At 39.0% G+C, this 13964-nt stretch overlaps 1 protein-coding gene across 1 annotated transcript; it reads right to left on the bottom strand.

The window, feature by feature from the left end:
• Positions 1 to 2921: 2921 nt before the first annotated feature.
• Positions 2922 to 13810, bottom strand: swap70a (switching B cell complex subunit SWAP70a). Its single transcript, XM_041059984.1, has 12 exons — positions 13501 to 13810; positions 11285 to 11425; positions 9704 to 9877; positions 9324 to 9545; positions 8672 to 8818; positions 8347 to 8455; positions 7999 to 8180; positions 7192 to 7299; positions 6512 to 6678; positions 5049 to 5247; positions 3993 to 4089; positions 2922 to 3775 (listed from the first exon to the last, which is right to left on the bottom strand). The coding sequence occupies exons 1-12, from the start codon at positions 13594 to 13596 to the stop codon at positions 3657 to 3659; spliced, it is 1761 nt and encodes a 586-aa protein (XP_040915918.1). The 5' UTR covers positions 13597 to 13810; the 3' UTR covers positions 2922 to 3656.
• Positions 13811 to 13964: the final 154 nt, after the last annotated feature.

The following is a 13964-nucleotide window of genomic DNA, read 5'->3' as shown; positions in this document are numbered from 1 at the left end:
CCACTTAAGAGTTGTTTATCTGAGGTTGTGATGTTTTTCACTTGCCAGTGTTAAGTGACCCCCCCACTCAGTTTCTGTGCAGCTAAACCCAGAGTCCATTCAACCATGCGAAATGCTCAGGGCGGTGAGGTCACTGTGGGAAGTCATCTAACCCAGAAAACAGGCATCTGCCAGACATTTTTTCACCACCAGACAATCCCAGAAAAATGTTCCTGTTTAAGTTCCATGAGGATATTTTGGACAGGAATCAGATGCATTGGTTATGGGCATTAGGGGACTTTTCGAACACATGGGGTGAGGGTGAGACAGCTAGAGATATCCTTATTTTTGGAATGTTGAGGGCTTGTGCAATTTAGCTACAGAGATTAGAAACTCCCAATTCTGAGAATAGTCTTCCTAAAAAAAAAGGCACCATATTTTTCTCAGATTCCAGAACATAAATACCTCTTATAGAAGCAATCTATAAGCAAATCTATTTATCACTCACCAGATTGACAATTAAAGGCAAACACTGCAATGAAAATCAGCTATGGCTGTTTAGTCCAATCTTTTTTTGCATATTTCTTCATGTTAAGTAATGTGTTAAATGTTGTCTTGGTGCACCAGTTAAAGAACTGTCACTCGCACGAACAAAGGTGTCCATAAAAAGAGAATCTATGTGGATTACTTGATCAGTTTTGGTGATAAACCACATTTTGAATTACAGTATTAGATCAGATATTTGGGCAATACGTCTCTATAACTGATCTTATCAGTAACCCACCGGTATAAAGAGATCTGCATGGTGTTGACTGTTGAATCACTGTATGAATGCAGGTCCTTATCTCATCTCCTGCTCTGACAACTCTGAACTCAACTTGAACCGTCTCTCTCCTTCCAGCTCCTTTCTCGAGGACAGACGAATTCAGGTGGTCTGAGAGTGTTTACATCAGAAACTAAAGACGTTCATTGTGCAGTCTGGCTGGCAGACATGATACAAACAAGTACCCACAGTCGATAGTTTCACCCAGTTACAATGTTCCTGTAACGTTGTCTCTTTTTTCACTGAAACATGAGGGCGCTGATGACAAATGTGAGGTGTGCGTGTGAGGACAGTGGTCCTTTGTTGCACAAACTGATTTGTTTTGACACACATGCAGCAGAACTGAGACCTGGCTGCTGCAGGTCACGTGCATCAAGTGTGATTCATCTTGTTTTGTGGTAACTGGAACAATGAAGTCATATTGTACAACACATACAGACCTGTCATACAAACAGGCAGGTAACTAGGGACGCACTTATCCAACTTTTTTTTCTCCCTGATATTGATTCCAGTACTTCAAGAGTTATCTGCCAATGCTGAGCATCAATCTGATACTGGTGCTCTGTTTTTCTCTGATTTTAAATGTGTATATCACATTGCGAGGTAACATGAGGTCAAGGAGGGCTGTGGCTCTAAACGCTGAATCACTGAGACTGAATGAATGTAACAAAGAAACTGTATTAAATGTGGATCAGACACGTTGAGGCTGACACCTGATCCGATTAATCCGGGTAGCATCAGAGCTGATGCTCATCAGCTAGATGCATCTCTACAGGTAACTGTAATGCTTTTTAAAAATAAGAAATGACTTATCAGCTACCTTGAATTAAAGGATCAGGCTGCTGATAGTCTATATTTTCTTACTGTAAATAAATCCCATGAAAAGACCAAAACCAACAACAAACTGATTCTTTCTAACAACCATCGTCTGTGTATCTGAGGCCTTATTTTTCTGAGCCACACACCTCAGTCACTCGATGAAAATTATCTCCAACAAAACTGTGATGAGTTTTTTTTTTTATTTAAGAAGCATGTCCTCAGGAACAAATAAGGTTGTTGTTGAGTGCCACTGAAGTGGTCAGAATAACACTCATCCTTCAGGGGTGAAAAATACAAGAACCCTGCAACAACACAGCTCGTATTAAGAGCCATCTTATACTGGTGAGTCCACTCACCATCCACACTGAAAAGGCTGAAGCCACCATCATGACGCAGTGGTGGAGATACACCCAGGCTCCTAAAATCCTAAAACATCCTAAAACTATTGTCCATGGAGTGTTTTCTTGCTCTTAAACAAAAGAGGACTGTTAGTCAGTGTGGTGGGGTTATGCTGCTGGAAGCTGCCACATGAGCCTGAAGCGCAGAGGTTCGGTTAATAACAATCTGAGGATCCTGGTCATATGGTGACACCTGGTGGACACTGTTTATCAAGATCAGATTGTGGATTTGAGATAATGAGAGTGAGGTAAAGCTTGTATTCTTCAGAGACACGTTTAGTGTTTTTAATCTCAACCTATGAAAAGCAGGGACGTCTGAAATGAAGACATTCATTCACTTTCATAAAAAATGTTGGTGTTTTATTTTATCATCTTAGTTATGACTGTAACAGACGCAATTCACTCAACTTTAGCTAATGAACCGAGCTAGAGTGGAAAATGTTTCTGCTGTTATACTGGATTTAAGTAAAATACTCCATAGTTTCACTAGTTTACATCATAACAAGTTTATATCAAAACACAAAAACATCTAAATTAAACCAAAAAAATCACACAGTTCTTCTCCAGTACACAACACTTCATTCAGCAGGGTGACGCGTTATCATTTGCCTCAGATATCTCTGGAAAATTGAAGGTATGTTTGTAAAAACGTTATGTCATGTTAATTGATGACTGATTTGAAGATATTTTGAAAGAATAGTCTGAATAAGACAGGTTGAAAGAATACCTTAATCACTTGTATTAAGAATATTCCACCTTTTTACCTATTGATTGGTCAAAATGAAAAAGTGTATTTGGTACAGAATGTTGTGAAATGTTGATTGTAATGTCACACAATGAAGAAAAGGATGATTGTAAGGTTTTGCACTCGTGTTGTCTATGGTGACACGATTACATGATTGATCAAAGTATTGTAAATAAGGAAACAGCCTCAGACACCATCCTGGTGAAGACAAGACAGCTGAAAATGTTCAATGAATAAAGCGTGGTGCACTGGAGAAGAGCTCGTGATGTGTTTTTTTTTTAACAGACTTGCATTGAAGCTGACACTGGTCTGCACCTCACTGTGAGTCAGTTCTCAAACACAAAACGTGAAAAAACTGCAAGGTAGTTAAATAAAACATTGCGCATGAAATGAGAAATGATGGACTAAAATTACAAAATAAATTCAAATGAGCAAAATAAAAGCTGTTGAAGAAGATGAATTTCTGACAAAATAATTTTAACTCAAGTTCCACTTGTGGCTTTTTTTCCTGGGGCTTTCACCCACATCTCATCATAGAAATGGTTCAAATGTCATCACGTGATCCATCATCACCAGAGAAAAGCTAGTAAGTGGACCATGAGTTAAGATTATTTTGATTTTATTTTGTCAGACTACAACTCCCATGGACAAGAATAAACCTTTGATGCTTGAATGTGATATTTTTTGTTATAAAACCAACTGGTGAAATGCAGTTTAATCAAAGCTGTACATTTAAAAGAAGCCCAAAATCCAATGAGTAAAGCATTTTTTTCAGCTATCATGTGGCTCTGTATGTTCACATTATCAAACTTCTTCAGACCTGAAACATCCACAGTTGATTGCAGTCAGAGTTTTCCAGATCAATGTGTGATCCATCGATCACAGTGAGTGTTCACTGAGGCTGAGCCCCTTGGTTCTTACTTTCCTGCCATGACTTCTTCCTCATCTCCAGCTCAGTGTCAGTGACCGATGCTGGACCCCAGTTAGTGATCCTCTGAGGTTCTTTATGACCTGGAGGATAAAAGAGAGGGGATGATGAGGGGATGCTGACTGAAACAGCCTCCTGCAGCACAGTCCACTGTCACAACAATCCCACTTTTAGTTTAGAGGTGTATACCATCACCTGACAGCCAGCAACCACATACAGCAACATACTTCTGTCGCTGCAGCACAGTAAATTTGTGAATTCATATAATAACCACTGATGAGCGACCACCTGTCCCCCTACCTGGCTGGATGAGCCGCACCAGCCCCTCATGTTTGGCCACCTTGTCTTTCCAAGTCCTTGTCTTATTAGCTGCTCGTTCAAGCTTCCTCGACACCTCCTGTATATGAGAAAGAAAGAGAGAGATGGATATTGTATTCCCCCTAAGGTGAATGTAAGAGTTGATTGTGTAAGGTGTATTTACATGCTGTGCTGCTCTTCAGACTCTGTGAATCTCAGCTTGATAGCAAACTGGGTTTGGGACTGTAACCCTTTTTTTTTTTAGTAGCAGTAAATCCCCATTAGTAGTTTCCACTAATGGGGATTTATTTCTTGTTAGGGTTGTTGGTTTGTTATTTTGGCCTGGTCTCTCCCTGAAGATAAATTAGACTGACAATAAGAGATTGAAAACTTTAGCAAGTTTATGTCTAGTTACCCCCGTTTTCCTTCAGACCAACCTAATGGTCGTAACACCTTTGTGAAAATAAAGATACTGAATTAACATAATTATGCACATATTAATTAATAATTAATTAATTATTAATAAATAACGGCTCATATATTAAGAATTCATTAGTATTTAATTATTCTGACTGTTATGTCCCTCTCGCTTCTATTTATTAGCTGACTGCGGGACTGCTGAAATGACTTGAAGCTTATTTTGCTCAAAAAAGAGACCAGAGTTAATTCATCAACAACTAATCAAGTTCTCATACAGACCCATTAAGGTGGACTCAAGTTGAGGATTTTGCAGTATTGTCCCCCATTGATTAACATGTCTTGATGTTAATAACAATAACTGCAGCTAAGAAATGTATACTGCTACAGTGAGGTCTGACTAAGGTTCAACACTACAGTGATGAAGGAATGAGAATGGGAAACTTAGACTTAAATTAGAAGTAAAAGGTACAAATGTATGACTTTTGTCTGAACTTAGCACAAGCTGAGTCAGGTGGAGTTGGGTATAGCTGTGTCCTCCAGCCAAACAGAAAAAGAAGAATAAACCCATTTCTGATGCCCTGCAAGTGACAATTCATCAAGGGACAAACAATGAATCCCTGTAAATATGTGTGACCTGACCTCATACTGTTCCAGTGCTCCCTGTCGCTCCTTCTCCAGTCTCTCAAGGTGCAGCATGGCTGCCTCCAGCTCCCTCTCCTTGGCCAGCTGTTCAGCTACCAGCTCTTGCTTCTCAGCTTCGGTCTGAGACAGCATTCTCTGCTGCTGCAGGTGCATCTGCTCCAGCTCTGCCCTCTTTGTGGCCTCCTCCTCCAGCAACCTGCAAGGGAACACAAAACACAAAGAAAGGATACTTCAATTTTTTTGGTCACTTTTTTTTGTTTACATAAAAGTGTAAACAAAAAAAAGGCTTCAGTGGCTTCTATTCAGGATGGAGGACACTGAGGAGCCAGTCCCAGATGACTTTGGGCAAGGGGCACGGAGGAAGAAGAAGCCAGAGTATCCAGGGGGAACCTTTGCAAGCACAAGGAGAACATGCAAACTCCACCACAACTTCTTCCACCAACTTCTCGCTGTGAGGCGACATTGCTAACTACTGCACCGCTGAGTCACCCCTGTCTAGTCTGTTTTTATTTTAAAAAAGAACAAACAAAGACTGCAGTTTTATCAGTGTTTACAGTATGTGGAATATTAAAAAAATGGTGAAATCTGACGATATTCAATAACATGGAAATTGGGTTGAAAATCAGATTTTAAAGATACTATTAGCAGCCCGCACACACAATAACACACGATGTGAAATGAGAATTATCACCAGAATCTGCAGCTCCCTCTGGTTTATCAAGCTTTATATTGAGTTTAAGATCATTTTATAATGGTCCGCCCATGAAATTTCTGTTTTGAGCAGCTCTCACTGCAGCAGGCAGCTGTTTTCAGCCAAAGAGCTCTAAAAACCACACAGCATACAGATTTAGTTTGAAAGCAATGTAGCAGATGATCAAAAAGGAGCATTTAGCAGAGTCAGATGTTTTCTCAGGAGCTGGTGGAGACCAAAAGCACAGCTTAATGTATGTATGTATGGTTAAGTATGGTCTTTCACTGATACTTTTTCTTCCTGGTATGCGCAACAACATAACTAATTTCACAGCTATGTGATATGAGAATGTCAAAATTATTTCCCCAGAACACAATGTTTTTTGGCCTTGTACTATTTCTCTTATTTTATGTGTGTTTTTACAAGAGTGGAAGAAAAACACAAAAAGTTCCAAGGTTTTCCAGGATGTGTGGAACCATGCTGTTTTCCATGTTTCACAACTGCTTCTGGTGAAAACTTCAAACATCAACTACTGTTTTCAACTTTGGAACAGTGTTCAGCTCACTGCACACTGTCTACCACCTTCATCTATAGTGAGGGAAGATACCATGACCTGCAGCCTCAAAAATGAGCTGAATCAGTAATTATTAACAGCTTAGTAAAGACTGTGAGTCTATTGAGTCTACTGGTTTGTATTATATTAAACATCTGTTGATTTTGCAGTATTTATCCACATACTGTAAATTGTGTGCGTGTGTGTGAGAGTGACCTGGCTTGCAGTTTTCGCATGGCCTCCTCATCCTGCTTGGCCTGCCTCTCGTCCTCTAATGCTTCCTGCAGCCGGTGGTACATGTCCTCCAGCTCCCGGACACGCTGCAGGTACAGCTCCACTTCACTAGACTTCTGAGCCACCTGCTCCTCCATCTGCTGGCGCACCTGAGCAACACACACACACACACACACGTTTAATGTAGAGCTTTTTTTTTTTACACATAACTGTACATACAGTCAGTTCCTTAAATTGAGCAAAAATCTGTAAATAAAAAGTAAATCTTCAGTATCTACATCCCCTTACAAGTTGCTGCAGTGATGCAATCTCACCTGAGCAATCAATACAGCTTAGCTTTATAAAGACATTTATCTGTGCAGTCACAGAATTCAGATGATTACTAAGAGTCAGTGCATCTGACAAAAAAATGACTCAACATCATGGGATATTTTTCAACTATTCTTAGCCTGGTTCCTGTAAAGACAGTACCACAGACGGGTGATGGTGACTTCATCAGAAGATAAAAATAAAATAAAAACACAGCTTCAGTTTACCACACTTGACAGTTTTCCTTTTGATCCTTTACAGAGACCATGTGTTTCCACTAATGCAGTGGATCACTCATGAGCCCACATTATCAGGACAGAGTTGTGGGAGACAGACTTGGACACAGTGGTTACCATTTTCTCTCTCTCCAGGTCCAGTCTGTAGCGATCATGTAGGTCTAACTGAGTCTGCTTCCTCCTTTGCTCCTCTAATGCTGCTTTAGCCGCAGCTTCTTCCATTTTCTAAGGCACAAAACAGGAAAGAGGTGTTACTTCTCTGCTTGGCTGGAGGTTTTCTCAGGTTGCGAGGGGAAATCCTCAGAAAACAAACAAGACCTAAGACGGAAACTTCGGTTTGTTTTACATGGTTCAGTAAGTATTTAATGAGAATAACAGTCAACTTTACTCTTTCCTTGTAGTCTCTTTTCATGTAATATTTTACTTAGTAACACCAGGGTGTGTTTAGCAAGACCCACATAAAGACCACATAATTACCCACATAAAGACCACATAATTATTAATTGGGCTTATAAAGATACATTAGTTTTTGACCTTTGAAAAAAAAAGCCATCTGGCAGGGTAAAAAGAGAAGTGAGAAGCTATCAATAATCTGCTGCAACTCTGAAACAAGTGAGCTCATACGTCTAGTCCTCCAATAGATGCAGGTGTCTCGGACTGATATGAAATGTCATTTGCATAGCAGGTTTTACTTCCCCTTTCATTGTAAACGGTATGTTGCATCATATATAAATTAAATGGGTATTTGGGCTATTTCAAACCAGAATATGTAAAAAAATAAATAAATAAAGGGAAGTAGACAAAAACAAAAGTGTTGGCAACATGACTTGAAAAGGACTCCTGTGTATGACATCTGAACAACGGTAAGACAGCCTCCATCTCAAAGTTAGTTTTAAGTTGTAGGAGTTAAAGGTGGAGCAGTACCTCTTTCATGGCCTCTAGCTGTCTCTGTTTGTTCTCATTGGCTGCCTGGAGTTTCATCATCTTCACCACCAGGTCCTCCACCTCGGTGTGCTGCCTCTGCCGCAGCTCCCTGCGCCTCTGCCGGGCCTCACGGTGAGGAGAGGGCAGCCCCAGCCTCAGTAGCTGGATGCATGTCTGGATAGCTGCCGCAAGACAGAGATACAGGGGAATCACTGATTTACTTCCACAGCAATCTGACTATAGACGCACTGTTGGATAAGTAACCCTGACACTCAAAAATTCTAGAGACAATGATAAAGAAAATAATCAGACGATGATATGAGTCATTGGAAAATGACTCATTAATACCTTGAATCCATTCCTGCTTCTTCTTTTTATCTGATGCACTGATCTCAAAGCTTTTATCAGTGCACTTGATGATAAACAGACATTTCTTCCCATCTTTGTCTGGCAGAGACTGCAGGAGAGAAAAGTATTATGGAACCCTCAGTCACATCCTACTAAATATACAAAACCATGTGGGTTCGACTGCGGTGATTCTATTTCTGAATGAAATCCTGAATGAAACAAAAAGGAACTCTGAATGATTTAGTCAATACAGTTTTGTTGACACATTAAATTTTACATGTTGTGAACAACACATCCTAGAGACAACAGAACTGCACAGCTTAACCTCCACACAGCAGTTTCGGTCCAGAGTGATGTTTCCTCTCTTCTCCATGAGATCTTCACAGACATAGTACGACAGCGAGTTGGGTTGAAGGACAAACCAGCGTTCAGTCCAGTTCTTCCTTTTGTGGCCCTTTTTCATCATGTATCCCTTCAAAACACAGTAACATACCATGTATTAAGTAACACATAGTAAGTAACATCTTAGTAGTTTCAGTGAAATATATTTTTCATCAGAAACATCCATAATTACACATCATACATGTGTTTACATTATCATTAATAATATGAATGTGTGAATTATCCCAAATAAGGAGATCAGCTTACACACTGGCTTTGATATATACTGTAAATCCAATATTATAATAACTGTATAACTTAAACTATTCAAAGTTAAATCTTCATGTTACTTTGAATAGTTACATGTAACTTCATGTAACTATTAACATGTAACTATTAAAAGTTACATGAAGATGTCCTTTGCACTCAAAGGAAAACTGCACATTTCTGTCAAACCAAACAACAAATTATATACTATTGTTATTCTTTCCATTATGATGGTAGTCTAACAGAATATATACATATATATGCATATTATACACACACACACACACACAATGTGAAAAATGCGTGGGGTGGTCAGCATCCTGTCTAACCTGCTTGAGCACATCCAATATGAGTTCCTGGAAGACTTCACTGATGCCCAGGGACAGGGTCTGGTGGTTCATGCCCTTGCTGAAGTAACCCATCCCCACCAGTTCAATCAGCTCCCAGGCAGTCAGGGAGTTCGTGTTGAGGTGAAACTTGTAATCTGCAAACTTCTCCTCACTCCAAACACCCCCCATGGTTTCCATCAGCTTTCGCAGAAAGTATTCAATCTAAGGAGATGGATAGATATACCGTAAAAACCTTAACTTACTTAAAATGGTTAAAGGGATGGTGGAGGGATGGTTAAACATCTATCTTCAACTTTAGACTCTTTTCTACGATGTAAAAAAAAAATCTCAGAGAAAACAGTGGCAAGAATCTTCCTCACCTCTTCAATGACGATGATTAGTGGATATTTGTCTTCTGACAGAAAGTTGAAAATGCACCAGACTTTGAAAGCATCATTCTCTGTGATGAGCAGACTTTTAGTGCAGATATTTTTCTTCCAACACAGTGTCCAGCACATCTTGTTAAACTCTTGTACATCAAAATCCTCCCGTACCTGCGGATAAAAATGCAGCATTCAGTCAGAGTCAAAGTCACAATGGTCAGCACCAGTGAGGGCAGTGTGTTTACAGATGCTAAGCAGGAGACTGTTGTTTGTCTTCTTTCAGAACCTCGAGTCTGCAGGATGTGAAGCACAAACCTGATGTAATTAAATGCCTCATTTCTATTCAAGTCAGAGCCTACAAGAGAAAGGCAAGAAAACAGCTTCCAAGCAGAAGGAGTGAAACTCAAGCAGTTCACTAACTGACATGAGAGTTAGTTTCATAACACTTCAACAGATGTGTTTGTATTTTATTACACTGCGCTTACTAAACTGCAGGGCAAAAACTCTATCAGGGGATACAGCCTGTTTTATCAACATACTTTCATAACACAATAAACAATCCTATAACCCATCTAATAATGAATAAATAATAGACAAAACCCCACTGCTGCTGTGATTACAACAGAGAAGTGGTTATAACCATTTCCTCTCCTGCAGAGCAAAACAGGCCACAATTAGTCATCCTAATCTTTGTCATACAGTCTTCACCAGAGAAGAAATGTGTGTTTAGTGCGGTGAGTTTTTACTATTTTTATAGGTTGTGTAACTGTCTAGGTTTTCTTTCAGAATTCAAGTTTTTAAAAAAAAAAAGCCTTTGAGGGCTATTCATGTTAAAGCACAATATTCAATATAAATAAGAGCTTTGGTACCACCAGGGTGCGGTATCAAACATCATTACTTCTTAGTAGTGACTCAAATGTGTCCATAACACCACATACTGAAAACTGTAAAGTACAGACAACTGGCATAAAATATCTTGTCAGATTTGTAATCTTCTTTATTTATTCTTTGATCAGATAGTTCATGATTTAAACTTATTCATGCAAAGTTATTGTACAGCCTCGTGTGTTTATGTTTTAATATTTGTGAAGTTCTACTTCTTTTGTTGGATTTTTAAAATAAATACATCCCCTTTCACAGCTTGTCTATACTTTTATGAATCCCGAATCCTGCAACAACCGTTTTTATAAAATCTTTGATCTAACTCTTGTTCATGGAATGTTATCTTTTCCTGATTTGTAATCATTGAATTTGTTGTCTAATATTGTTTCACAGTTTGTGACCAGACTGTTCTGGTGGCCAACTTCTGTCTTTAACCTTTACTGGAATTATGTATAGATCACTGCATAGCTGCGCATATTAATGCATAGTCAGGGCAGAAGAAAAGTATCAAAAAAATGAGTTTTGGCAGCAGTACCAAAATTCAGATGTCAATATTGCCATGATATTGGCACTAGTATAAAATATCTCAAAGATACCCAGCCCTAGTTGTCATTTTGGCAAACAATGGCATGTTGACTAGAATAAAAACACAAGACTCTCCCATTCTACTACAATCTTTTCAATCTTTGTTCCCACCTTGTCAAGAATAAACCTATTGAGGTAAGGCATGTAGCCATGGTTGGACAGAGGCCCTGTATCATCATCCTTAAAATGCTCCTCGAGGGCCACAGGGTCATGAGGGATCTTCAACACTGTGCACAGGTTGTGGGACAGCACCTAAAGAACCACAATTAGCAAATTAGATACCCTGATGATGAGTACTGCAGGTTAGGGGACACACAATAACTCAAGACATGTTGCTGTACAGTTACACATTCCTGCAAAATAAATATATCTGGTAGGTTGAAGTTGAAGGTTAAGCTCAAGATAAGTCTTGCACTTTTCAAATTTTGCTACCACACATGCAAAAACCTTGTGCTGTCATTTACAGGCATTACTGGTCAAGCGTTACTTCAGTTCTTAAAGATGAACTTTCACTCCTCAGACTAAAGGTACTTTTTACTGGTTAGTTCAGCTGTAAAAAGGGAGGACTGCACCCAGAAGTGTTTTATTTTAACTGTACAGTACTGCAGTTTCACAAAAACAAGGAGCAAAATTAGATTATAATCTCTATCTCACAGTCCACAGGGTGGTGGTAGATTGATGGTGGATAGTAAGCTTTAAACTGGCCATCACAGTGAGTGCTATAAAGACCATCAATTAATCTCCAAAAATAGGGACTTTTAGAGTTATCCTGGCCACTCTGCAATGTTGAGAGAGCATATGTGAGAGATGAAAACACTGCAGGATCCCTGAAGTCAGACTGTGTCTTTGTCAGGCTGGGCACATAGACATCAGACCCAGCAGGCAAGCAAACTCAAGCCCAGGGCTGTCAAACAGTGAAACACCACCTCTTGCTTTTTTGAAACTCCCTGCAATGAGTGTTGACACACAAGGAAAACACAAATAAGCTGCAATATAAATGAATGAATGATGGATTAATTACATAATCTGACAAATGTCATACATACTGTAGTAGTACAGTACAATATACAGTAATATACAGTAACAATATAACATAAGCACTTTAAAATTAAAAGCCCCAATTGCAAATTTTATATTTACTTAATAAAAATAAGTATTATCCGAACGTATAACTTGTTTAAATTGGCCTAGAGGTGCTTTATAGGCAATTTCATATTTTATCCTCATATACTGACAAGTATGGATTACCAAACAGTAAAACCAGGTGACTGCCCAGCAGCCACAAAGCCAGATATACTTAATATTATTTGGGTCTACATAAGTTGATTAACTGAAAATTTATCAGCCATTTGCACCAATGAATATCAATTATAACAGGTCGTCCCTCCTTCAACTTGCGGCCCCCTTGGTCCTGATTTGTTGTGAAGCTGTATTTTATCAAATTGTTCACAATTTATTCCCCTGTGTATCAAGTATTTAACACACAGAAAACCAAGGAGTAGGTAGTATTATTCCATCATAGAAGTAAGGCTGCAATCAATGATTATTTCCATCATCCATACATCCATAATTATTCATCCATCTTAATTATTTTCCTTAATTATCAACTGATTGTTATTAAATGCATGAAATTTCAGGAAGTAGTGAAAAACTCCTTATTAACATATTCAGATTGCTTTTGTGTCTGTTCAAAGGTCCAAACCCAAAAATGTTTAGCTTATTGTAATATAAAACTAGGGAAACTAGCAAATTCTCACGAGAGGCTGGTTGCTTTGAATTTTTGCTTTAAAAATGACTCAAAAGATTCATCAGCTATCAGAAAGTAACTGTTGCCAGCTACTTTTCTGTCAGTTGAGTAATCAATCAAAAAATCATTTCAGTTCACAGAGTACTAACTGGTTTCTAGGTGTCAGTGGAGATTATGAAACTGCTATGTATTGTGTCAATATGTCAAATCTCAGAGGGTTAATTCGCCCATGTATATCTTTAACGTAAAAACTGAATCTGCAAAGCAACTGGTAACTATGGGTGAAAAGCATATGCAGTAGGAAAAAGTCCAATTGTTACCCCTGAATTGTGGTAGTGTGGTGTCTAAGTAAATTACCTGAGAAGTGTATGTTACTAAGTAAGTATAATGTTGAGCAAACGTTCTTTCTATTTCTGCACAAAATGTCTCTTAGATGAGCGAAAACTAGTAACACTCATGTGATTTGAACAGATATAGCTGTTGGCAAAGAAGAGCAACGTTACACACGGTACTTCAGTGCACAGTTAGACCAAAAAAAATAAATAAATAAAAAAATAAAAAACACAAAATCGAAACCCACCTTTAACTGAGACTTGGAAACTTTTCCACGATGATCCACGTCCAGGGCCGTGAAAGCGTGCCATATGGCCTTCAAAAGCTCCTCTCGAAGCCACATCTTGTCGCTCGGGAGCACCGGAGGAGGTCTGTGGCTCGCTGTGTGCGCGTTTGCCTGTCAGTCAGTTCGTGTCTGTGGTTCAGCTGTCCGCCTCTCACACACAACTGCAAAGGGAACTGTGATGTCAGCGCCACATAACACTTCTTGCTTCTGCACTTAATCCTGTTATTTATTTATTTATTTTTTTTGTGAGCCGCCTAACAAGTAAATTTCCCCGCTGTGGGATCAGTGAAGTCCAATCTTATCGTAACTAAGTACGTTTACTCGTGCGGTAATTACATGCAAATCTGAGGTATTTCCATTTGAGTACCACTTTATAGCTAAACTGTAAAATACAACCCACTGTTAAAGATCAATTGCCTGGAACT

This window comes from Toxotes jaculatrix, chromosome 1 (assembly GCF_017976425.1).
Source record: "Toxotes jaculatrix isolate fToxJac2 chromosome 1, fToxJac2.pri, whole genome shotgun sequence".
Taxonomy (NCBI): Eukaryota; Metazoa; Chordata; class Actinopteri; family Toxotidae; genus Toxotes; species Toxotes jaculatrix.
The sequence above is the reverse complement of the archived record's forward strand: the minus strand, read 5'-3'. Positions and strand labels throughout refer to the sequence as shown.